Source organism: Phoca vitulina, unplaced genomic scaffold (assembly GCF_004348235.1).
Source record: "Phoca vitulina isolate PV1807 unplaced genomic scaffold, GSC_HSeal_1.0 scaffold58, whole genome shotgun sequence".
NCBI classification, from domain to species: Eukaryota; Metazoa; Chordata; class Mammalia; order Carnivora; family Phocidae; genus Phoca; species Phoca vitulina.
The window spans coordinates 2,442,507-2,469,007 of record NW_022589761.1 but is presented as its reverse complement, the minus strand read 5'-3'; the positions used below and the strand labels follow the sequence as shown (position 1 = coordinate 2,469,007).

General features: G+C 52.0%; 1 protein-coding gene and 2 long non-coding RNA genes across 3 annotated transcripts in view; 2 read left to right on the top strand and 1 right to left on the bottom strand.

The window, feature by feature from the left end:
* Positions 1-10,983, top strand: part of TSHZ3 (teashirt zinc finger homeobox 3) — a 71,033-nt gene extending 60,050 nt beyond the window's left edge. Inside the window, exon 2 of the mRNA XM_032390424.1 lies at positions 6,148-10,983. Within this exon, the coding sequence (XP_032246315.1) occupies positions 6,148-9,353 (3,206 nt within the window). The 3' untranslated portion in view covers positions 9,354-10,983. The remainder of the gene's footprint in view (positions 1-6,147) is intronic.
* A 911-nt stretch (positions 10,984-11,894) lies between these two features.
* Positions 11,895-14,330, bottom strand: LOC116623470. The gene is made up of 3 exons (XR_004297713.1): positions 14,238-14,330; positions 13,796-13,928; positions 11,895-13,512 (listed from the first exon to the last, which is right to left on the bottom strand). It is a non-coding gene; the product is annotated as an uncharacterized LOC116623470 (long non-coding RNA).
* On the top strand, positions 14,294-24,110 carry LOC116623469. Its single transcript, XR_004297712.1, has 3 exons — positions 14,294-14,373; positions 16,075-16,320; positions 23,236-24,110. It is a non-coding gene; the product is annotated as an uncharacterized LOC116623469 (long non-coding RNA).
* The last annotated feature ends 2,391 nt before the right edge of the window (positions 24,111-26,501 follow it).

The following is a 26,501-nucleotide window of genomic DNA, read 5'->3' as shown; positions in this document are numbered from 1 at the left end:
GCCGGGACCTTGGAGAGGGTCAAATGCAATGAATGGGAAAACGGCTCATAGACAAGCTCGTATTAGGCTCAACCATTGGTTTTTACCCTTGACGTTCCAGGGGTACCGGGCTATGGGAGTTTGCAGGGAGCTCTCGTAATTCTGATAGCTTTGGTGTCACATGAACATGCGTCTCTACCCCAGAGTCCCCTTTGGTTCTGCCTGAATGCAGTTCTGCAGTTCATTCACCTGCCCCCAAATATGCCCTTGGCCTTGAGCTATGGAGAGATGGATTGCTGTGTTGCTGCTTTAAGCGCTTGCTTTTCATTGCGGGGAGAGAGAGTGGGGAAGCAGTGGTAGCAGATCTGGAAGAGCTCACCTCTTGGAGAGAAACTTTTTCCGCTGGGCCACTTGGGGAAAACTGAAACACGAGGCCCCCATCCGCCCCTCGCTGGCTTGCTGGCCTCCACTCCCGCGTGTGTCTTTGAGTCTCTGCAGCTGTTGACTTGGTTTGAATGAGAGCCCCCCACCCCCACTACCGGAGCCGGCAGCAAAAGTTTCCGTTTCATTTGTTCAAGAGCGAAGAACCATGATAATGCATTCCTGGAGAGCGATATTTGGGTGTGGGCACCATATGGGTGGCTCCAGGGCAGGGAGACCACCATCAGCCATGCCTCCTTCTCTCTTCCTCACAGTGGGGGCTGTCATCCTGTCTGTCCTTCCCAGAGGCGCCTCCCCCTGAGGTAGTCACACACAGAGGGAACTGGTCCAGGAGGGAATTTGGATCAGACCCCAGCACATCTGCTGTGCTCTGGGACTGGCCGGAGTCTGGATCCATGTAGATGTTTGGGCAACTATTAGGAGGTTTGAAGAAGTCATCTATGGTGTTCGTTCGTTCGTTCATTCATTAATTCATTCACTCATTCTATAGATATATGTTGAGTGGCTACTGCGTGCCAGACAGTAAGGTTGCAGCAGACACTGGGAGGTGGGGGCTGCTGACCACACGAAGCTGACAGTCTGTTCGAGCGTCCTGGAACGTCTGGCTATAAGCAGGTGATTCCAGTGGTGTGCCTTGTAGCAAGAAGGAGGAGGATGCTAAGGGAGCGAAAGCTGGGGTCAGAGAAGCCCCCGGACATTACCTCTCACCCGTGGCCTGGGGAGGGGTGCACTGGCTCACCTTACTCTTGTGTGCATCTGCCTTGGGGTGGACGCACACAAGGAGGTAGCAGTGCACGCTGAACAGTGAGAGGCCTCTTGGCACATTCTAGAAGCTGCTGGGCTGGGGAGGAAGCAGGGCCAAGACAGGGGAGGACTTCGGGGTTGCTTTGAGGAATTTGAGCTTTTTTCCAAGCCAGATGGGAAGTCACTGAGGCTGTTTGTTGCAGGTTTGGTGTGGGGGTTAACCTGACTGGCCTGCTGATCAGTAAGGACATAAGGATCGGGTGGCTTCTTCATGGAGAGTAGACGGGAGGGGCTGGAGCGGGGGCTCACTGAGGAGAGGGCGGGTGCTGCTGCCTGCCCGGGGAACAGGAGGACGGGCAGATCCTGTTACAAAGGCTGGTAACAAGCCTCTTGCTGCTGGATTTGACCTCCAACTACTCTCTTTCCAAAGGAGACGGTGAGTACCTGTTGCTCACCTACTACGTGCAAAGCTGGGACAATGTGGACCAGGGTCCTTGCCTTGGAGAATTCAGATAAGAACATATAGAACGTTAAATAGCAGCAAGGAACTCACAGAACTGGTCACAGTGGCCAAGTTCCCTGAGGCTCTGCATGATTCACTGTCAGGTCAGGCTAGTGGATGGTGTCCGCCGTTGGCCCCTTAGGGAGGAGAGGCCCCTGAAGGCCAGTGTGGTGGGGACAGAGACCAGCTTCTCACCCAGCCTACCTGCCCCCCAGTTGATGTCCCACTATCCCCTCTGACTGACTGGAGACACCCAGTTTCCCCTCCCCTCCTTGCCTGACCAGGGCATTAACTGTCCCAGTGTCCGGGAGACCAGGGATTTTGCTCCTTAGTCCGGAGAAGAAAAGACTGAGAAATGCCTCGGCTGAGTGTTCACGAGGAGCCCGTGCTTGGAGGAGTGAGCGTGTTTCTACCTCAGTTTACCCCTTTCTCAGGAAAGCCATAAAGTAAGGAAGGAGACGGGAGGAGCCGACTGATCCAATGCCCTGTCTCACACGGAGGGGGAAACTGAGGCCTAGAGGAAGGAAGCGCCATATAGGGTTCAGCGTGCACCAACGCTCCAGGCGTGCGTGGGTCCTCAGTTCGAATTTGTGGAGTGAATGCACCTTTCCTTCTCTTAACCCCGTCTGCCAGTGCCGTGGGCTCCTCGGCCCCTCCCTCACCACGTTTAGTGACGAGAGTGGCCATGGTACTCTTGGAGGAGTGCCATGATCACGAGCCGTAGCAGAACAATTCGTGCTCTGGCCTTTCTTTTAACGTGGAGGGAAGGACGGACGGGCAGAATTCTGAGGCTCAGCCTAAGGAGATAGTCCTCCCTGCCGGGTCTGGAAAGGAAGCAGCGGGGTGTGTGTGTGTGTATATATATATATGTGATGGCGTCCCTGTCATGGCCGTGTGCAAGTGTGCTCACCCGCAGCCTCAGAAACTGTGATGAGGCCAGGGGTGGTGTGTGGGGTGACGCCAGGTCTCCCCAGGACCCAACACCTCTCGGCACCGAAGCTTTTTAATTTTCCTCAGAGCAGGATTCTGTTCCCACCAGGGAGGTTGGCCTTACTTTTCTTTCAATATTAATTTCCTCTTCAGTCATGAGACTGGTGGCATTCTGATCGGGCTGGGTGATTTACAGCGTATTGGAGGGCATCGGGGGGCCGCACGTGGGCAGGAGCTGGTCAGATCGGTGAGGTGCCTGTGGGGGTGCTCCAGACGGTCCATGCACACCCTGCACTGTGCTGAGGCTTCCCCGGGGGGGCCCCGTGCTCCTGGGTGGGAGGTGGCCGGGCAGAGCCACTAGATTTTTCTCTTAGCTGGTGGTCTGCATGCCACAGCGGGCTCGTCTGTGTCTACCATTGACCCCAGCTGCTTCTGGCTGCCGGGCATCCTCCCATAGCTGCTTCAGCCGGTCCATTTCTGGATCGTGGCCTCTTGCAGACTTAATTCCGTGGGAGCCATAATGAGAGCAAAGTGCCCAGAGTGTGGGTTCACTTTGCAGGCTGTGGCTCAAAGGGCCACCTTCAGGGGAGAAGGGGCTCTGCTTCCACGGGGCCAGGCTTTTCCTTGAATCTCAGCTGGTGGGACGTAGGCCATGTGGTTTTCTCCTCCCTTCCATGTTCAGAATGGAGGCCCTTGGATGGGTACATTATGCATCTGGGCACCTGGGGCGTCTCTGCAGATGGTGGGCTGTGTCTGGTTAAACCCCTGATCGCCTTGCTCTAGCTCCTCTCCGAGAGAAATGCAGACCCGCCCCGGACACTCTGACCAGCTCATGCTGTGCGTCCCTGGCTAGAGCGACCGGCCGCCCGGGTTTGCCCAGGTCCGAGAGGATTCTCGGGATGCAAGACTTTCCTGCTAACACTGGGGCACTTGCAGGCAAACTGTGACTCTTGGTCCCTCTACGCGCCCCCCCCCCCCCAGCTCCCCTCCCTCCAGAACTGCCAGCCCTGTTGGAGTTTGAGAGCCACCTTCCAGGATGCGCCGCTGGCTGAGGAAGGCTGTCGGGAGAGACGGAGATCTTTCTTTCTTTTTTCTTATCCTATTCCTTTCCCAAGCAAGGCATTCACCTTAGCCACCCTGGCCCGCAGAAGAGCCTCCCCTGGTCAGCATAGTGTTCCAAGTGCACGGCCTCAAACTGGAGGCCCACCCCGGTACCTCATACGTCAGCTGAGCTGAGCGGGGCCCTCTCCTTGGCCCGCTTGTAAAGGGCGTTCCGTGGCCCAAACACCAGCCCCTCGCTTTGCTGTTGGTGTAGCCCTGCGGCGGTGGCCCACACACATGTGTGTCCCTGGGGCACCAGCTCCACTTACCTGTTGGGATGCTACTCTTGTCTCAGCTTAGAATTCTTGGCGCTCGAAGGGGGATTTAGGAATGGGAGAAAATCACACTCGACCAGCATGGAAGAGCAAGGGAAGGGAAATGTCTGTGTGTCTTCCAGGGAATCTTATTTGTTTGAGTCATTTCACTTTTTTTTTTCCCCTGGTGTCAAATTGGTAGGAGGCAGGTCTTTAAAACTGTGGAAGTCAATTCTACAAATGAAGCTTCCTTTTCTTTTCTGAGAGTTTGTCTGGGGTTTGGTTTTGTTTGGGTCCGCCAGACGGTTAGCGCTGCAGCCATGCCGGCCACCAAACGCATCAGCCAGGGGCCTTCTGACGCAGGCATATTGAGAAGCTGGCTGGAAGTGGTCCCTTTTTTCCCCTTTGTCTGCCTTAAAATTGCTGCTCACCACAAGGCCGGCCATGCCTGGTTGTTCACCAGGCCAGCCCAACCAGGCAAGGTCCAGTAAGGGGCAACCTAAGTCACTGGATGCAAGGAAGTGAAAAAGAAAAAAGAAAGAAAGAAAAACAACAACACACACACACAAAAAACCCCACAAAAACTTTATTCCCATTAACACGAGTGTTCGCCTGGCTGTGCGTCTCTGGATGTGCCTGTTCTAGAACCCAGAGCTGCTCAGCCCTGCCCTCCACCTGCTCAGGAAGTGCACACTAGATTTACATCCCCAGTTACACTGCTTCCAGAAAGACAAGATCCCTGTTGGATGCCCATGAAGCTTATGCTGAGTAAATATTGACAAAGTAGTCTAAAGAGCAAACACTTTGACATTTGTAAGGTCCACTGGAAGGTCTTGTATATATTTATACAGCAGGAATGAGCACCGCATACCAATTTTCCTGAACTTGTTCTGACATAATTCTGCATGGATGGTGTGTGTGCAGGTGGCTGAGAAAGTGGCTGAGTGTACACATGGAGGACGGGGCCAGGGCTGGGTCGGGGTCTCCTCTCCCATCTGGAACAAACCAGTGCCTATCCCCTGGCAGCAAAACTTACTGTAAGCTTTTATGAGACCTGCTTTTCCAGAAGAAAGAAAGAAAGAAAGAAAAAAAAAAATCCACAGAACCTTGTTTTTAATTTATTGCAATTGATGTACTTTCTTTTTACTTCGTAAAAATTTTATTGATGTTTTCGTACTTTATATTTATTAAAGATTGAGCCTCAAAAATGTAATGAGTAAAAAATGCTTGCTTAATTTAAATTGTGAATCTGTCTGTTAAGAAATGCATTAGGGGTAGGAGAAGCATAAGACATATTAATTGACAGACAGGAACTGCTGTCTCTGAGGTTGATACAAGTAATTTATTACTTTAGAAATGAATGCCACCTCCAGAATGTGCTTCATTAATTTCAAATTTAGTTTTAATTTCAAGCTGTTGCCCCTTGAGAAGAATAAGGTGGCAAATTATGTTTGAAGAGCAGATTTTTTTTTTTTTTTTGCTCCAAAGAAACACCACATTTTAACTATTTAATTTTACAAATACACGTGCCCGTCGACTTCGCGGCGTTTTCCTGAGAGTCGAGAAGATATCCTAGGTAAGCTCAGCACTTAACTAACGCTTTCTTTTTTTCTTTTTTTCCCTTCTTTCATTCGTTCCTTCCTTCGTTCCTTTGTTCCTTCGTTCCTTCCTTCATTCCTTCCTTCGTTCCTTCCTTCCTTCCTTCTTTCCTACCTTCCTTCGTTCCTTTGTTCCTTCCTTCCTACCTTCCTTCGTTCCTTCCTTCGTTCCTTCCTTCGTTCCTTCGTTCCTTTGTTCCTTCCTTCCTACCTTCCTTCGTTCCTTCCTTCGTTCGTTCCTTCGTTCCTTCGTTCCTTCCTTCGTTCCTTCCTTCCTGCCTTCCTTCGTTCCTTCGTTCCTTCCTTCATTCCTTCCTTCCTTCCTTTGTTCCTTCATTCCTTCGTTCCTTCCTTCTTTCTTTCCTTCCTTCCTTCCTTCCTTCCTTCATTCCTTCCTTCGTTCCTTCGTTCCTTCCTTCGTTCCTTCTTTCTTTCTTTCCTTCCTTCCTTCATTCCTTCGTTCCTTCCTTCATTCCTTCGTTCCTTTTTTCCTTCCTTCCTTCCTTCCTTCCTTCCTTCCTTCCTCCCTCCCTCTCTTTCTCCCTTTCCCTCCTTGTCCCCGTCTCGGTCCTCCCCGTCCTGCCCGCTCTCACGGCAGCCTATGTTTCCGACGAGCTAAAGGCTGCCGCCCTGGTGGAAGAAGACCTAGACCCCGAGGAGAGCGCGGCAGATGGGGAGCCCTCGGCCAAGTACGTGTGCCCCGAGAAGGAGCTCAGCAAGGCCTGCCCCAGCTACCAGAGCTCCCCGGCGGCCGAGTTCTCCAGCCACGAGATGGACAGCGAGTCCCACCTCAGCGAGACCAGCGACCGCATGGCCGACTTCGAGAGCGGCTCCGTCAAGAACGAGGAGGAGAGCAAGGAGGCGGCGGCCACCCTGGAGGACACGGCCGTGTCGGACAGCCTGGAGCAGATGAAGGCCGTGTACAACAACTTCCTGTCCAACTCCTACTGGTCCAGCCTGCACGTCAGCCTGCACCCGCCTTCGTCCGAGAAGAACAACGGCGGCGGCAGCAGCAGCAGCAGCACGAGCAGCAGCAGCAGCGGCAGCTTCGACTGGCACCAGAGCGCCGTGGCCAGGACGCTGCAGCAGGTGCCGCAGGGCCGCGCGCTGCCCGAGCCCAGCCTCTTCAGCACCGTGCAGCTGTACCGGCAGAGCAGCAAGCTCTACGGCTCCATCTTCACGGGCGCCAGCAAGTTCCGCTGCAAGGACTGCAGCGCCGCCTACGACACGCTGGTGGAGCTGACCGTGCACATGAACGAGACGGGGCACTACCGCGACGACAACCACGAGACGGACAACAACAACCCCAAGCGCTGGTCCAAGCCCCGCAAGCGCTCCCTGCTGGAGATGGAGGGCAAGGAGGACGCCCAGAAGGTGCTGAAGTGCATGTACTGCGGCCACTCGTTCGAGTCCCTGCAGGACCTGAGTGTGCACATGATCAAAACGAAACACTACCAAAAAGTGCCTCTGAAGGAACCCGTCACGCCCGTGGCAGCCAAAATCCTCCCCGCCGCCGCGCGCAAGAAGGCTTCGCTGGAGCTCGAGCTGCCCAGCTCCCCGGATTCCGCCGGCGGGACCCCCAAGGCCGCGATGGCGGAGACCAACGACGTGCTTCAGAAGAACTCCAACCCCTACATCACGCCCAATAACCGGTACGGCCACCAGAATGGGGCCAGTTACGCCTGGCACTTTGAAGCCCGCAAGTCCCAGATCCTGAAGTGCATGGAGTGCGGCAGCTCCCACGACACGCTGCAGGAGCTCACCGCCCACATGATGGTCACCGGCCACTTCATCAAGGTCACCAACTCGGCCATGAAGAAGGGCAAGCCCCTCATGGAGACGCCCGTCACGCCCACCATCACCACCCTGCTGGACGAGAAGGTGCAGTCCGTGCCCCTGGCCGCCACCACCTTCGCGTCCCCCGCCCACACCCCCGCGAGCGTCTCCCCGAAGCTGAGCGTGGAGGTCAAGAAGGAGGTCGACAAGGAGAAGGCGGCCCCTGACGAGAAGCCCAAGGAGAAGGAGAAGCCCGGCGAGGAAGAGGAGAAGTACGACATCTCTTCCAAGTACCACTACTTGACGGAGAACGACCTCGAGGAGAGCCCCAAGGGGGGCCTGGATATCCTCAAGTCCCTGGAAAACACAGTGACGTCCGCCATCAACAAGGCCCAGAACGGCACCCCCAGCTGGGGGGGCTACCCCAGCATCCACGCCGCCTACCAGCTCCCCAACATGATGAAGCTGTCCCTGGGCTCCTCGGGGAAGAGCACGCCCCTGAAGCCCATGTTTGGCAACAGCGAGATCGGGTCTCCCACGAAAAACCCGACCCTGGTCTCCCCGCCCAGCAGCCAGACCTCGCCCATGCCCAAGACCAACTTTCACGCCATGGAGGAGCTGGTGAAGAAAGTCACGGAGAAAGTGGCCAAAGTGGAGGAGAAGCTGAAGGAGCCGGAGGGCAAGCTGTCTCCGCCCAAGCGGGCCACCCCGTCCCCGTGCAGCAGCGACATCAGTGAGCCCGTCAAGATGGAGGCATCCAGCGACGGGGGCTTCAAGAGCCAAGAGGGCAGCCCCAGCCCCCAGCGGGATGGGTGCAAGGAGGGGAGCCCCCCGGCCGAGCCGGTGGAGAACGGCAAGGAGCTGGTGAAGCCCATGAGCAGCGGCCTCAATAGTAGCACGGCCATCATCACTGACCACCCGCCCGAACAGCCTTTCGTGAACCCTCTGAGCGCCCTCCAGTCGGTCATGAACATTCACCTGGGCAAGGCCGCCAAGCCCTCCCTGCCTGCCCTCGACCCCATGAGCATGCTTTTCAAGATGAGCAATAGCCTGGCCGAGAAGGCGGCCGTGGCCACGCCGCCGCCCCTGCAGTCCAAGAAGGCGGACCACCTCGACCGCTATTTCTACCACGTCAACAACGACCAGCCCATCGACTTGACGAAAGGGAAGAGTGACAAGGGCTGCTCTTTGGGTTCAGTGCTTTTGTCACCCACGTCCACGTCCCCAGCAACCTCCTCATCCACCATGACAACGGCGAAGACATCTGCCGTCGTATCATTCATGTCAAACTCGCCGTTACGCGAGAACGCTTTGTCAGATATATCCGATATGCTGAAGAACTTGACAGAGAGCCACACGTCAAAGTCCTCCACTCCTTCCAGCATCTCCGAGAAGTCTGACATTGACGGGGCCACGCTGGAGGAGGCCGAGGAGGCGACGCCCGCGCAGAAAAGGAAGGGCCGCCAGTCAAACTGGAACCCCCAGCACCTGCTGATCCTCCAGGCCCAGTTTGCCGCCAGCCTCCGGCAGACCTCCGAGGGGAAGTACATCATGTCAGACCTGAGCCCCCAGGAACGCATGCACATCTCGAGGTTCACCGGGCTCTCCATGACCACCATCAGCCACTGGCTGGCCAACGTGAAGTACCAGCTGCGAAGGACAGGTGGAACAAAGTTCCTCAAAAACTTGGACACCGGCCACCCCGTGTTCTTTTGCAATGACTGTGCGTCACAAATCAGGACTCCTTCCACGTACATCAGTCACCTCGAGTCACACCTGGGCTTCCGGCTACGGGACTTGTCCAAACTGTCCACCGAACAGATTAATAATCAGATAGCACAAACCAAGTCGCCCTCAGAAAAGTTGGTGACGTCCTCCCCCGAGGAGGACCTGGGGACCTCCTACCAGTGCAAACTTTGCAATCGGACCTTTGCGAGCAAGCATGCGGTCAAACTTCACCTTAGCAAAACACACGGGAAGTCCCCAGAAGACCACCTTCTCTACGTTTCTGAGTTAGAGAAGCAGTAGCATTCGCTTTCGATTAAAATGACTGTAATTTGCTTTGAGGGAAACTGTTGCAGGCACCTTAAGGCCCCTCTCTGTCTTGTTCTTGGCACATGTTCTTATTTTAACTGCGGAGAATCACTCTGGGCTGGACTGTTTTGTAGAACTGTACAGTGTTTAATAGAGGTGCATAATCAGCTGTTGTTACTGGTAAAATATGAAGGTTAAAACGCAGTGGTTAAGTGTTTGGAACTTTGTGTAAATGGGATTTAGTTGTGAGCATCCCCCCGATGCTTCAAGCTGCATGCATTAACAGACAGTTTAATTAAGCATTTATAACGAAATCGGGCACACTTTTTCCACGCGGCTCGAGTGCGCTGGCATTTCTCACCCTTTCATCTTTAGCCCTCTGAGTACTTTGAAGCACTTTTGCATTAATTTGGTTAAAAAATAAAATAAAATAATAATAATGTATGAAGCTCTGTTTTTTAAACTCCTTACCAGCTTAGTTAAAATTAATAATATGAACCTCCATTTATGCAGGTCTGCAGGGGTATGACACGCCTTGAAATTTAAAAGAATATTATTTTCACATTGAAACATAGATGTATATATTGTATAGATTTCAGACTCTCTTATGAAAAATGTGATTGTGGTTTAAATGACCTTTTTTCCTGCATTTATAGCAACAGTGTTTTATGTACCTGCCATGCTCCGGGCATAAGCCGTGCCTATGTATAGTGTATATTTCTTTTTTCTTTTCTTTTCTTTTTTTTTTTTTTTTAAGGTCTATGGGTTTGTTTGTTTATTTTTTTTTACATGCAAACATTGTAAATTATACAGAAGATCCACAGATAGCATTTATAAAGTATACAGAAACATTATCTGAAAGCAAAGTATGATTGTTTGTTTTGCTATACAGTACATCTATATTGATAGAGGTTCATGTTTAAATTATACATATTTATTAGCATCATATTATCATTTGTTTTGAGCAGTCTGAATACATGAGGCCAGGAAACAGACATCCATGGCGGGCATCATAACTATTTTGCACATGATTTTTAAAGGTATTTATTAGAAGTCAAAGAACGCGCAAAATAAACTCAGTGCTCAAAGGGTTAAGTCTATTTGAAAAGGAAAAAAAAAAAAAAAAAGAGCAACAGCAACAAAAAGAAGTCGTACTGTATCTCCTAAGCATTGATAAAGCCTTTAAAATGTTTGTACTGTAATACTTTGCTTAAAAGTCATGAGGCATTCTGTGATACAACCTCTTTCACTTATTTATAAGCCCTCTTGGTTGCTATTCCATACTGTAGGATGCCTTTTTATTTCGATTGGTAACTTTCTGTTTTGTTCTTCCTAATTATTCTCCCAAGATCCCACACTGCAGCTTTATCTTTAGGCTTATGAAAGGTAACCCGTGGTTACCGGCTCTCCAAGTGATTCTGTTCTTCTCCATTTTTGGCAGTTAATTTGCAGAAGTAACTGACAGCTGACACCATATGAGAACCTATGTATAAAATATTGGCATGTAAACAGCACAGACACTGTAACATACTCTGTGCCCTGTTTTGTTGTTGACAATGAACCACCATTATGTGACTCTTCATATAACCCTTTTTTCTACGGCAGCATTAAAATTGTCTTTTTGCTATAATTTTGTGTTGCGTTCACAATTCTGTCTGAAATGTGCTACGACTAACGAGCACATTAAAATTAAATTGTATGCGATCTGTTTATGACTGAGTCGGTTGCTGTGTCTGCCAGGTGCTGGCAGTCGGAAGCTGCCCGTAAATCAGGGGAGTTTTAGTGAACTTTGGCGTCTGGAGAGCAGGGAGCCCCCTTTTCAGAGCCTGCGTGGACAGAATTTTCCCTGAGAAGAGAACGTTAGAGAAAGGAAGACTTTCGCGTGAGGTTGGCTTCTCTCTGCGAAGGCGGTGTTAGAAACTTATTCGGGAGCGGAGCTTCGGGTCAGACCCCTGGCGACCCGCGCGCTTGGGGGCCAGGGGTTTGGTCTCCCTCCGGGACGTGCGTGAGGAGTCAGGGCCCTGAGCCCTGCAGGAGGCAGGTGTGGGGAAGACTCAGACTCGGTGCAGGGCGGTTCCTTCCTGTGGATTCGGGCTTTTCACGGAGCAGGAAACAGAGCCACGCCGGGAAGGTGGACTCTGGGACCAGAACTTGCTCTCTGCTGTGCCCAGATAAGGAGGTGCAGGGTGGCGGTGGGGAGTCGGGGGTGGGGGTGGGACTGAACCCATACACGGGAGGAGTGGGGAGAGCATTTATATGATAATCACAAGCTTTTATTAGCCCTGGCAAATCATGCCAACAAAACGCTGGGAACATCATGTAAAATTGTAAAATACCTTTATTACTACATTCAAACTACTCTCGCAGTTATGCAGAATCAGAGCTCCTAACCTAGAATTATACAAATGAGAGATGTATTACATCCACGTAATACATAAAACACCTCAACTTAAAAAAAAAAAATACTCTTTTATTAAAAATTTAAATTAAACCCTTTCAGAGATGTTCGGCAACACGCCTACGTTTCTTCCCGTTTCATCCCTGCCCCTTTTGTCAAGATGAATCCCAAATTTCTGTCTGCTCTACTTTTCTCTCGGCAATCCATGTCTCTGCGAGTTTTTAGAGAGACCCTCACTAGAGTTTCAGACGGGTTTTTGGCAAATCGGGAGCACCGTGCTGGCTCTGCTCGTGCCTGGTGATCTAGCCACACAATTGCGCTGCGTCTGCAGGGGGGCGCAGCGGGCTTTCCCTTCTGGGCAGCGGGCCTGGCTCCTTCCCCGGCTCCTCCGCGGGCCTGGTCCCTCTCTGAGTAGTGGTGTGCCCCGTGGGCCTTTACCTGGGAGGAGTGTGGCACACAATGCATTCCTCCCGGGGGCGGGGTGGGGGACCAGCTCCCCCTGGAACCCGGCTTAGGGGACAGCACCCTCCCTCCCATGCCTCCTGCATCTTCACATCCTGGAGCCCAGATTTCCACTCTTGAATTTTTCACAGGTTAAATATAGCATCGGTTTATTAGAATCCAAAGTCCTGCGTCTAACAGATTAAACTGACAACACTTCCATCACCACCAGGCCCATGTGGCTTGAAGGGAGATAGGATTTGTGCAAGTGAGGGTGCCCGCCCCCCCCACTTTACAGTTTGGGAGAAGAACCCAATACTCTGCCCATCTCTTCCTCACCCCACCCCAGGATTATCTTCAGGCCTTTTCACTTTGGGTGTGGAAGTGAGGGTTTAGAGACAAGGTGGGTACCAGGTGATCTCGCCCGTTGGGCACCTGGAGCTCGGCACCTGAAAAGGATGCTCGCAGGAACGGGGCCCAGGAATTAGTGTTACCTCGGGAAGAAACACAGTCAGCCGGGGAGTTGAAGGCCCTAGTCATGAACACAAACCTAATTTGGCCTAGGGACAGTCCCCCAGACCGTGCGTCCTGGGAGGAGGTGAGTACGACTGGCTAGGGCCTCACCCCATTTGGAAACGTATGGCCATTTACTCTGGAGGTCACCGCAGCCTCTCGTGGCCAGAGAGTGGGCCACTGCCCGGAAGAGCCTTCCATTCCCAGCCCAGAATGACCCCAATCGTCTGGAGATAAAACGGGCAGATCTAAAGCGGCATGCTGAATCTCCCGTAGTTGTGCGCTGGTTCTCCTGAGGTTGGTGCTGGTAGAGAATGCGAGTATGGGAAGGGATGGGGCCTCCCAGTCAGGTCTTTAAATGGGCCCTGGGAGGAGGAGGGACGGTGCCAAGTGAGGGAGGCTTTAATCACAGGTGTGTCGGTGACCCCGACCTCACCCCGCCCAAGCCCAGGCTTGCTGCAGTCCTACTGTATATCTTCCAGCCATCACATTTACACAGTATCTTAAAATAACATTTGTGATAAATGTGCAATTTAACTAATTTATGGTGCTATGATGTGCTCAGGGCTACATGCAAGATGAAAATCTTAAATGGAGCTTGAACAGCTCACTTCACAACAAGAAATCAATATGCCACATCTTAGCTATTCGCTGCAGTCAACATTTAGCAAAAATATCAGTGATGTATCTTTAAGTTTTAGGCAGCAAGAATTCTATAATTAACCAAAATCGTACATAGTTAGAGAGGGTTGGTTATGATGAGGACCCAGATCTCCCTGGCATCTCTGTTCTATTTTCATTCTGCAAAAGGAAAAAAGAAAAAAAAAAAAAAAAAAAAAAATATATATATATATATATATATATATATATTGATAGCCACCAAAGAGGCGCCTCTCCCCAGGGTGTTCTGCTCAGGTGGAAGTGTGAACCTCCCCAGCAGAATTCAGGGCTGTGGTCCTGATTCCTTTTCTCAAGTTCAGACCACTCCAGCTAGGTCGACTTCCCTGCCCCCAACCCCTGACCACCGACCGTGCCGCAAGGCCTGGTGACCAAAAAATACTGCAGAGGAAAGGGGCCCTATTACCTATTCCCAGTGCTGGGGAGAGCTGAGCACCTTCTTGAGAGCAGAACCCTGACAGTGGAGAAGGACAGGAGCTGATGGGAAGCAAGGCTGCATTTTGCAAATCCGGTGTTAAAACTGTTGTCTCCAGAGATTTCTAAGTCATCGAATAGGAAAGAAAGAAAAAAAAAATTAAATGATTTTATTTTTTCAAATTCATCTGTGAAGTTCTTTTGAAATTGGAAAATTGCAATGGCATTTTATTCTGTTGACTATTTAGCACAAAAACAATACTCTTTGTATTATAGGAAGCAATCATAAAAATGAAAACACACGAACCCCAGCGCCACTCTTTAATAATAAATACTTTAACTTTAAAATGATAGCTATTATCCTTTTAGCTAATGGAGAAATTACCATTTTTACTCTGCCAGATAGTTATTCTTTTGGTAATAGAAACACTAACCTTTTTTCTCCCTAGGGATTTATTAGTAAGCACGTGTAATCTTTGGCAAAAGGAAACCTGAAAATGCATTTCCCGTGGGACCCCGTGCCAGTCGATGCCTTTCAGCCTGCAGCTGACCTCCGGAGCCACGGAAAAGGTACTCGTGCCTGTGTGCCCACGCAATTCCAGGGCGCGCTGGCCTTTGCAAAATATGCTATAGTTAGCTTCGGGAACAATCTCACTCCTTTGGGGAAGGCTTCAGCTCTGTCTCTCAGCATAAAGCTTCTGGGAAAAAAAGCTCCTTTCCGACAAGCCCCACCTTCGCGTGCGTGGTGTGGCAACGTTGTGGCAGCCGAGGGCCGGACCCCCGTGTCAGTGCGAAGGAGCGGTCCACCACAGGGTTTTGTTTCCAGGGACGTGCTTGATTTTCCTCGCACTCCATTGGGTTTCTCCAAGCTGGAGGGAGATGCTGCTGGACTTAGAGGCACCATTTTTCTCTCCCCGAGGATTTGCCAGGAGGCCATCCCCAGGACGATTTAAAAGGCAAGCAAACCCTGTCCTGGGTGGGCTTTGGCAGTTCATCCCAAAGCACCTTTGATTTGGGACCGTGTTCCCTGCGCTGCCAAGACAACGGATGGGCCAAATTGTGGGTCCGTGGCCTGACGGTCCGTGATGTCTGGACAGACAGATGGTGACTCGGTCAGGCCACAGCTTTGGACATCAGGAGTGATCTGAAGCAAAGTTAGTGGCTTCTTGAGGCTCCGCATTCGGGGCTCCGGGCCCTACCCCTGGTCCAAAGAGCCAGGTGTTTTCAAAATTAAATCCCAATGATAGAAGATCAGAGGAACTGCTTCTCCACCACCTTTATATAATGTCATGCACTAATATATCCTTAATAAATCATTCCTGATGATAATGATGATAAGCAAGGTGACCTCTTTCCAGAGATTAACGTCCACAATTAGCTACTCAGGAGTTAGGATACACTGTTATTTACTGTCTAACCCGTGCTGTGCAATACGGGGGCCACCAGCCCTACTCAAATTTAAGTTGAATACAATGAAAAGCTGAGTTCTTTGGTCATACCAGCCACATTCCAAGCACTCAGTAGCCACATGTGGCTAGTGGTTACACTTTGGGGTGGGGGCAGCCCAGATACGGAACGCTCCCGTCCTCACAGAGAGTTGGTTTGGACAGTGCTGTTTTTCCCAAGTAGGAAAGAGCTCATGGCTTGAAGGTGAAAGTGTGCCTCCAGTCCTGGGTATTTCTAAGAATCCTTCCTTTGCCAATATGGGCACAGGCAACATTCTCACGTGCTAATATCTCTGATCAAAGCCAAGGACACACATAATTAACCTTGAGCATAAAATTATAAACAGAAGTGCAGGCATCAGTGTATGAAGTTGCTGATCATTCCCCCTGCTGTGGATATTATCTGGGCTGCAAACTCCGAAGCCCAGAGATCTGATGGACGTGGCCGTGACCTTGCTCTGCCCTTAGCTGGCGAACAATCCCGCAGTCCTTGCGCTGCTCTCTTTGCCCAAGTGGACTTATATCCTTCTCTGGGGCTTGGGGACTCAGACATGGCTGGGAGGCTGGCCCGGCTCCTAGCCCCCACGCCTGAGGACCCCGAGTCCCGTGACCCCACCAGGAACCCAGCTCCTCTGCTGTAGTCCCAGGTAGCCGCAGCGGGGGTGGGGGAGCGGGGGTCCATCCTGCTCTCTCTTTAAAATTTAAAATATATAAATAAGACTTAGGAAACGACTTTTTAAATTTAGGGGGGGTTACATTTTAAAAATTATTGCATTTCAACATCTCACTTCCATTACTTTTTTTTTTTTTTTTTTCCCCACCGCAGGATTCCAGGGACACATTTACGACCGTCATAATTGTGAGTTAGAGATCTCCCAGGCCAAGTGAAATGAAATTACGAGAAACTGAAATCTGTTTTAATTGGAGCATTTATGGAAAAAAGAAGTCAGACTGGCTGCCTTTTTCCTTTATGTGGCTCCCCGGTTCAGGACGATACCTGGGTCCGGAAGCCAGCGCCGGCCAAACAGTGACAGAGCGGGGAGGAAGAGAGAGAGAGAAGAGAGAGAATGAGGTAGGTGTGTCAGGAAGGAGTCATTTTCTTAGCTTAAAAAAAAAAAAAAATGGAGGTACAGTCTCGGGAGTTCCGCCTCAGTGACCATGAAACCGAGTCGGCAAAAGCTGAAGGACCCGGCTCCTGAAAGCCTCATCAGGGCTTGTCATCGCTCTAATGAATATCATTTAAATTGCTTTGTATATTGGTGGAGTTTGGATGTCGATTTAATTTGTGCATGTGTTTGAGTTCTTCTGCTTGGCTAGGCTAACAGAGAAGCAGCCGCCTAATGAAAACTGAGTTGGTGACAGTGTGATGTGCTCCAACCCAGTCAAATGGGTTTGAAGGGCTGCAGTGACAGCCCTCAGAAGGAAGTCGATGTGGCCGGGGGGAGAGAAGGGAGGCTTGCCCGCTGGCGAGGGGACCCGCGAGGCGGCGGCCGAGGCGGCGTGGCTGGGCTGGGGACGCATGTGGCGGGGTCCTCGCCCAGCCCGGCCCGTCCGCAGCCCTTGGCCCCCTCCCCGGGGAAGGCCGAGCCCCAGGACCGAGGTGCTGTGCCTGTCCAACCGAGGTCCACGCGGCTGTCCCCTCTCCGTGGTGAAGTGGCACGTGGATGCAGTTGCTGGGATTGGCCACCTCCTGAGCCAGGGATGTGGCTCGAGGCCCCCAGCTGAGATAAGAGGGCGTCCTCCTGTTTGGACACCCCCAAAGAAGCAAAGACCTTCTCCCACGTGGTTTTCACCCTCGCCATCCGGGGAGGGAGGCCGGCTGGGGGGTTGCTGTGGGAACTATGTGTAAGGTGCCGCCTTCCCCGGGCACACTGTCACTCTCAGGAAAGTCAGCCAGGCTCCTGTTTGCAGAAACACTAGAAAGGCAGGCTGAGCATAAACCCAGTCGCCTGCTTCCCCCCCACTCAATCCCTTACTGCCAAAGGGGCTGTGGTTCTGGAAGGAGTTTGACCTGGGGCCGGTGCGTTTCAGTCAGGGACTGCGTGTCTGGACTCAGGGGCCTGCAGCTTCATCACGGGCTGCCTGACACCCCAGATTCTCCCGGGGCGGGGGGGTAACTGAGCCACGGGGTGGGCCCAGGCCTGAGGGGTGGGGAAGGGGAGGACGAGCATATGAAAGCAGCCCCCTCCTCTGCCTTCTCTGCACTCCTCGAGGGCTGACCATTGAACAGATGGAACCTGCCTTCAAATGCTTTCTCCAGCTTCTTATTATAGCCTTCTCAGAGGTTGTCAATATTCACGTGATCAACAAGGCCGCACATAACCTGGAAAAAACGATCACAAACGACAATGTGCTTGGGGGGCGGGGCTGCTTTCTCTGCTCTCTAGACTCCCTCCAGCCCCACCCCTGCAGGAATCTGATCCAGGGGTGGGGGTGGGGGTCCCTCAAGGCTGTACAAGAGATGGACCCGTTCCCCTAAATAGACTCAAGGCGGAGATGTGAAGCGTCCACTGGAAAGCTAGCCCCTCTCTCTACCGTGGAGAGACAGGGCTAGGACAGAGTGGGGCAGGGGAAAGACAGGGGGCCTGGGGCAAGGGCTCCCTGAAGGCTCTGGGAGCAGATGGCGGAGGGTGTCCAGACCTCCAGAGAGTCCTAACTACCCAGTCTGTGTAAGGGACTTTGGCACCACGGCCCATTTAGTAGTAGGGGTTGGTTTTCCTAAACATGGGGACCCATTTGTCTTGAAAGAAGGTCTGAGGAGCTTCTGTGTGCCTGAGACATGAGGTGGGGGCACTAGTAAGGCCTCCTTGGACCCTGCACAATTCCCAGTGGGGCTGAGCCTTCACCTCCCCAGGTGATCAGAGGGCAGCCCCCCCGCCCTGGCCCAGCACCAGGAGCGAGGGAAAAAACGCCTAAGGCCCACGCTGGACTTGAGTGAGTTTGGAGCCAAGCTGGAGAAAGCAGACAAAACAGTAGTGACAAATAAATGTCAAACGTCCAAGTAAGAATGAAGATGGGCAGCAAACAAAGTGGGATTACAAGGCTCAGTCCCTGAAACATGAGGTGCCCTGGCAGGGAGCCTGTCTTTGGCGAGGCAGGCCTGGGCTGGACCTTGAGGGTCAGATAAGATTGGAGATGGCAGGGAGAGGAGAGCATGGGAGGCTACGGCCCCTCTTTGTGAGAAACCACCGGAAGGCTGGTGGCTTGGCTGCCTTCTGGCTACGCCTAGAGATGTTGAGGCCAATGGCCTTAGCCTGTCACCTCCTGAGAAGCACCCACTGGATCACCTGCAATTAAGCACTACTGGGCCCATCGATGTTTTCTTTATCCATTCCAGTGTTTCTCACGTGGGGGTCTTTCTAGGATTTCTTCCACAGTTTCTCGACCACACAGGGCTTGCAAAGTGCTTATGGGCACATCTATTCATTGGCTTAATGACAGGGTCCGTGAGCTCCCTGAAGTCCACGCACGGGCCTTGGTGGTGGGTCCCTCCTGCTACCTTCCAGAACTTGTAATGCACGGGGTGCCCCTTCCTTCCCAGGCTTGGGGGTCAGGAGTGCTTGTCGAGATGCTGTCGGCAAGAATCGGTTCAGGATCTCAAGCGAAGAAAGGAAGTGTGGCCCAGGTACATGAAGTCCGAGCAGAGTGGCGTCAGCAACTGCTGGACAGAGAGGTGCTTCAGAGATATCCCAGGAGGCTCTCCCTCCCTGTCTCTCTGTTTCTCTGTCTCTATCTCTGTTTTTCTCTCCCTCTCTGTCTGTCTCTATCTCTGTCTCCCCCCCCCCCGTTTCCCTCCGTTTCTCCCTCTCTCTCTCTCACTCTCTCTTTCTACCTCTCTCTCTCTGTCTGTCTCTCTCTCCCTGTCTCCCCCCACCCCTCTGTCTCAGCTTCATGCTCGGGCAGTTTTCCCTTCAAGGTATGACCTGCTCATAGGTTCTGCTCAGCGACCTTGAGGGGAAGGAGTTTCCTGTCACCATGGTGGGAGCCAGCACTTTGGGTGGCCAGGACTGGGTCCTTCCTAGACAACAACTGTGATTCTGCTCAGCATGGTGGGGGGGAGGGTGTCAAAGGTTCACCTCAACTTGGTTCCAGGCCCAAAGCTGCAGTCCTTCCTCTGTTGCAAGGTCAGGTTCAAGCCGTACACTTAGGGTTCAAGTTTGGGATGCAGATGGCTCTGTCTACAGGTTGGTAGATGTTTCTCTTTGTATCTTGAGTAATGTCTAGAGCCTCAGCTTTGCCAAGGGGGTGGTGAGCTCCAGTGAGGTTCTCAGATTCTTCAGGAGGTGGCTCCTCTAAATAAAGGATCTCAATTTTCCAGGGGGCAGTGGGGATAAGCCTGGTGAGAAGACAAGCTATGGGATTTCCACTGGCCCCTAGGGGCAGCTTCTCCTGGTAGCGGGCACAAGGCGGGGTGGCAGCGTCTCATCTTCCTTGGGCTGGAAGTGCCCCTGGACACCGCTAACCTTGGGAAGCTCTGGGCTACTCTCTTCTTAAGGTACAGCTGGAGGCCCGGCACCCTGCGGAGAGGGGGGGCTTCTTTGCCCAAAGGCTTTTTGTCCTTTCTGTTGCACTTCCTAGACCCTGATATGGCTATGGACCAGAATTTACTAGAAAGTAAATTCTAGAAAGCTGGAATCTCTGGTACCTAAACTGAACACAGAATGTTTAGCTGGCACAGGTTGTCAAATGTGGCCTATGGACTGAGTATGACCTGCGGATTGCCTGGTGTGAGCCACACTTAAACACAAAACAAACCAAACTTTAATTTGTTGCCAAATTTTGAAAACTGGGAGATTTTAGACAGATCTCTAGAGGCCACATTCCTCTGTGACAGCACGTGGCTGCCCATTTCAGGGGGAGCATCAGCTCTCAGGTTGGTCCCCATCTCCACCTATTTGTCTGGTAGGCCAGGCTCCTCGGGAAGTGGAGGCTGAGACCAGAATTTGAGTGGAGGCGGGTCCTTTGACAGGTGATCCCAGAAAGCACAGGTGGAAGCCAGGGGGTGGGGGGCAGGGGGTGGTGAGACAGGAAAGGAGAGAAGCCAGTTCCAGATGCATTAAGGAGCAGGCTGCCCGCGGGGTCAATGGGACTTGAGCACGCTGCAAAGCTCTGTAGGATTGTGCCAGGAAATCCAGAGTGGTCGCATCTGAGGGTCAGGCAGATGGGGGTTCTTGACTCCCGTCTGAACCTGGCTGAGCACTGCTCCCGGGGCATGGAAGACGGTGCTCCCATCGGCTTAGAGACCCAGGGTCTTGCAGTAGGAAGCCCTTGGCAGGTACAGAGGAGGGGCGGAGGGAGTATGGACGGCACCTGCCGCCTGGCTGCGCCAACGCCCGCGTTCCCGTCTGGCCCCTGCACTCCTGCACGCATTAGCCTGGGGGGCTGTTCGGCTCAGTGGGAGGGCTCCCGATGAGCGGGGGGAGTGACTCGGCCAAGATAACACTCCATGTCAGCCGCAGAGCAGCTTCTAGAGCTCAGGCCGTCCCCTTCCCCCCGGCTGTTTCCACTACCCAGTGCTACTTATTCCAGGGAGACTGGAGCCCTGGATGCCTCACTCATCCGTTTTATTTTATTTAGTTATTTAATTATTTACTTATTTATGTGTTTATTACCCATCTAGTTCCAGAGATAACTTAGGGCTTCTGTACAGCTCATTAATTGCCTCATTGCTGGCTAGAAACAGTGAGATTGGCTGAGAGGGGAGGGAAGTACAACGAGTGGGGGGACCCGCAGGAACCGTGAGACGCGGGAACCTGGCGAGCCGCTGCAGAGCCCCGCCGCAGAGCCCCGCCGCCTCCTGGGCCGCACAGAATGACATCCCGCCGGAAATGGCTCTGCACAGGAAGTCCCGCCCACAGGAAGTCCCACCCCCGGCCCGGGGCACACCTTGCGTGGACCAGCGGGGTGGGTCACCCCAGCAGCTGGCCGTTTATGCCTTTCTGGCTCCTCACGCTCGCTGCTGGGGGTAGCAGTGGGCAGTGGGTGGCAAGGTTGTGCATGCCAAGAGGGGAGGGACTCCTCTCTCAGCCTCAGACGTCTTCCATCCTGCCCTCCCCACCCACCCCCGCCATTTCTTTGTGTGAGCAGATGTGTCCTTCCTCCGCAGAAATGCCCTGTCATAAAGTTAGTGTCAGAATCCACATGGATTATAATAGAATCCAGGTGGGCACAACTGCCGTTGAGAACATGGAGGTGAATTTTCAGCCCCTGTCCCCCCAGGAGGGCTGATGGGGGCAGAGAAGGTGCTGAGCCATGGCTGGGTGCAGGGGCTGGGACCCCAAAGGTCCTTGTAGGGAATGACCTCACATCACCCTTCCCAGTGCCACCCGCCCTGCCCCATTTACTCGCCCAAGAAAGACATCATGCCAACACTGCAATCAATTAGCCCTGAGGAGTGGATAAAGGGGGTCGGGAAATTAATTTCATTTGGGTTTTCTCTCCTGAGGCCCTGCCTGGCAGCCAGCTCTCCCAACACCCACATGTCCCAACTGCTCTGTCCATCAGCTCTTGTCCAACTTAACTATTCATTTTATGTATTTTAATTTGGGCAGAACATTTATTTGGCTTAAATTTCCTTTTCAGGGGTTGGAATGTGCCTTCCACACACAGGCAGAGATGATCTGCTCGAATTTCGTCAGAAGGAGTTTAGTTTACAAAGATAGTAACTGAGCTATTAAAACCAACAACCCCTTTTAAAGCAAACAGACCATTAAAATATAGGAACAGTTTATGGCATAAATAAAATGGAGGATATAGATTATTTAAAGATAAGATTTTCAAGAAACAGGGATAAAAAAACATTTAAATAATTTCTCCATGATGTATATTTTTTTTTTACAAAGTGAACTTCAAAATGCAAATGCAAATTAAAAAAAAAAAAAGCACAGAAAGACATTAAAAATCCATCTTCTTAGTAAAGGCATACAAAAAAGGCTTGACTTTTCCTTCTAGATCTGTAGATGATTTCAGAGGGGCGGGGTGCAGGGAACTACTTGAATTCATAAATGGCAGGATTTACCCAGCTTGGGAAGCCACATTGTGGAAAAAGAAGCAAGACATTTGCTTCTAGATCATTCTCTCGAGCAGGCTGACAGATACAATAATTCCGTCCATTAGTCCGATCCATTGTCTTCCTTCGGCACAGAAGTACTGTACCGCGGAGGTAGATTTCCACTGCTATGCGTATTTTAAGGGTTATTTGGCAACATGAGTAAAGCTAAAAGTAGCCTCTTAATCTAATTAATTGACATTTCTGAATCTTGCTTTCACAACAACACATGGTTTCATGTTCTGGGTTTTAGCACTTGTCAAGCTTTTTTGGAGAATGTTTTGGTCAGAATGACAAGATAATTTGTGGCTGAGGCTCCAAGCTAGAGAAGTGTTTAAGGCTATAATGATTTATTATCATCACAGAATAACAAAATTTACCAAGTGTTTCATCAGAATTTTTGAAATAAGTTTGCCACCATAGGAGAAGCAGCCGGGTGGGGGGTGGGCTGCGTCTGGAGACGGGGAGGGCTCAGGCTTCAATATACAAACCCAGCCATGACTGATTCCTTAAAATTTCTCTCTATTCGATTTATCTCGGCGCGTTCCTTGAGAGAGAAACCCCAGAGCATTTTAGGAGGACGAGGGGTGGTAGAAGGAGAACAGAGAGAAAAATCAGACCTCTCCCCCGGGCTCTGCAAGCAGGAAACCCGAGTCCCCGACTCCACTCGTAACATATATGTGGCTACAGCCAGCGATGAATTTCTACATTTTGGCACCGGTCAGAGTGAAAGTAGTCGCACTATCTATAGAAACTTTGAGATGGAGAACACTTGGAGTATGCTACTGAAAATGCAAGAAACACATTTTTGAAAGGATGAAATAATATCACTGAGTGACAGTAAATTAACATGCTGACATTTGCAGACTTTCAGAGCATTGCCATAAAAAGAAGTAATACAACATGACTAATTTGGACTTCTTCTTTCTTCCTTCCTAGGGAGAGACAGCCCTGCCCCTCCACGGCCACCCTGCAGGCTGTGCTTCACCGGCACTTCCTCCTCTTTCCCAGGAAACACTTCGGACTTACCGTTCCCCCGCGCTCCGACGCCGTTGCCTCTCGGAGCCTCCGTGGAGAAGGAAAGCTTGACTTCTGTGCTCAGAAGATGCTCTCTTGAATGTCAGACAGATGTTGGGTGGCTGGCGGAGGGCATGCACTCCTGGCCACTTCGTGACAGCCTGCACACCGCCCGCCCCCCCCAACCAGGCAGTGCCAAGGCTGGGGGAGTCCTGGCACATGGAAAGCACCCACTAAACATTGGCTTAATTAATGAAAAAATGCATGGGGTGAATTGATTCCCCAGCTCACTGTCTCCTCAGTGGGGGCTCTCACAGCCAGCCTCTCAAAAGGCCATTCCTTCCCTGGAGCAATATACTCCTTTGTTCTAAGAGCTGTGTTTCCCAGGTGAGCGCCACACCCCGCACAGCAAAATAGACAGCGGGTCCGCATTCTCACCCAGCACGGTGCCTGGTCCACAGGAGAGGCTCCGCAAACGTGTGTTCTCCCTCTTTTAATGAGACAGAGGCTCATTTTCCTCCTGGAAGAAGGGCTACCTGGAAATGAACGGACATTTCTACAAACTGCCGCACTGGGCTGCCCGGAGATGAACACGTGCTGGGAGGACGCACCCAGAGGCCAGCTGGGTGCTGAGGCTGAGTTCTGAGCTTCGGGTTCGGCTACAGACCCCGAATGCAGACCTACCCACGGATGGGGAGGGGGCAGCCAATGGCTGGACCTTTATGTAGTGTCGTCTGACTGCCTGTATGTAGTTGACGTCCAAGAGAAACCATTGCAAGAGATGAATCGGACATGGACGAGGCTGGTGAGTGTGACCGTGACCCAGACAGGGGCTCAGCCTGGGGAGGACAAGAGAGGAACCCAGGCTTGGCGGGGTGGGGGAGGGGAGGAGTTGCTGGGTCTCAGAACTGGGCATGAGCGCCTGGGGCAAAGAGCAGGGGGCCCCAGCCCCCAAGCTCTGCTCCTGAAAGAATGCAGAGGCTGGTGAGCCTGGTCTGCAGGGGGCAAAAGTCTGTGCTCTCAACATTTAGAACTGGGAAATGAGCACAGGCCAGGGCAGATGATATGCCAAAAACCCATACCTTCCATGCTGTTCTAATTATTAAAAATCAGATCAGAGAGTCATCCCCTCTTCTCCCCCAACCGGCCCCAATCTGGCTGACTGGGCCTGTTTCAGTCCCAAGGGAGACCTGAGTTCTGTGCCTCGCCCGAGGGTTCTCCCAACGCCTGAGACAGAACACCGAGCCCGGTCTTGGCTATCTGATGATTTGAAGGGGTCTGGTGGGCTTGGTAGGAGACACATGAAGCATCACAGATGTGCTCCCTTCCGTCTCCCTGCCTAAGTTCCCAGCTTCTAGTGCAAACACTGACCAGTCCTGTCCCCACCCAGCGTCCTGAGTTGCAAGAACGAGGTTCTGGAGAACATGTTCTCCTGGTTTTCTTCCTTATCCTGAGCAAAAACCGAATGAGCTCAGAAGCCAGGGGCAGGCACGCTCCCGACCCTGGCAGGTACCCTCGGCGTCCCCCTCGCCCTCCTACGGACCTAGGGGCCACAGCCCCACGTGTCCAGCAGGAAGCGGCCATTTCCAGCTGTGTGCGGTGAGCCCCTGCCAGACCCTGCCAGACCCCGCCAGGACTGCGTGCGAGAGTGCGGGCATGCGGACAGACCGTTACGAGCTAACATAAGTTGAGACTAACCTTTCAGCAGAACAGTTTGAGTTAAAATAAAGGGATTGAAAAAGAGTACAATGACCAAAAAAATCTATAAAAATGCAATTGCGCTAATATAATTTTATCACTTATTTAAAAATTTAGTCGACCCAAAAGACTACCAAGTGTGAAATTAAGGAACAGCTCCTCTACTTTTATGGAAATCACTCTTCCTCACTTGTCTAATAGCCTGATTTTGTCAGATCATTTATTTCCATGGTTTTAAAATGAGCTTGACAGACAGAATTTTATAACACCACTTTACTGCAAATAAGAACATCATTTTCGCTTATTAAAACTGAAGCTTAGAGAAAGCATTAAAATTAACAGTTCACTCTGCTTTAACCTTTTGAATACTGCCGTGACTTTACACGGAAGACCGTGCGTAAGGGAGGCCATCGGTCCCGGGGTAGCTGCCGGAGGTGGGACGGGGCAGGGAGCTGAGTTCTGCAGGGAGCCCAGTTCTGCAGGGACTCGCAGAGGACACCCACCCGCCTGGAAATGGCCGTGACGGTGCCCAGAGGAATCCCCTGCCGGGTGATGAGCCCTGGCCACGGGAAGCCCAGCGCAAGACACCCCCCCCCCCCGGAGACACTAGAGGGGCCGCTTGTTTTAATGTGTGGCTAGGGGCCTGCTTTTCTGCCCGGGAGACTAAACGGATGGAAGGCTAGGCTGAGTCTCATACATTGGTCCTTCCTGCCTTTATTCCGAAAATACCGCCGAGCATCTTCCACGTGCCGGGCACGGTTCTAGGCACGTGAGATGCCTCCTGGGTTAGACCGAGTCCCTGTCCTTGGGGGACTTAACATGTCACTGGGGGAGACCAACCCTAATCCAATAAGCTGATAAATATATAATCTCTTGCCTGGGAGGGTGATGCCGGCCACAGAGGAAACCGAAGTGGAACAGAGACAGACATATAATGTTTGCTGAACTGAAGCGATCGCTTTCTGTCTCAGGACTCTGGGCAGACATTTGCAAGGTGGCCGGTCCTGGCCAGCACAAGAGGCTGTCGTCCATTTCTGGTGCCCTGGGGGTGAGGGCTGGGACAAGGGCATTATTGGACAGAACATTTGGAATCTGCATTTCTGTGCCTGAGAACTTTGTCCAAAACCCCAGAGAGCTACTGTTTCCCGATCTCTGGCCCAAACGCCAGGGAATTAACATCCCTGGATGCGGCTCCCAGCCAGTGACTGACAGGAAGTGGTGTGGCAATGTCCCTACTCCTCACTGCTGAGAAGGACAAATCTGAGATGTGTCTTCCCGAGTCTTCCCATGGGATCAGGCTCCCGGTATACCCACTTTGTTGGTTGCCCCCATTAAAGCACCCATGACTGCGTGCATTCCCTCCCCGAAACCTGACCTGTCTTCCCTGCACCTTCAAGTCAGCTACTTGCCCTAAATCCTTGGCCCAGAGTCTGGGACATCTAGTCCAAGGCAAAGGCCCATGGCACACAGCTGGGACTGTCGGCTCTTGC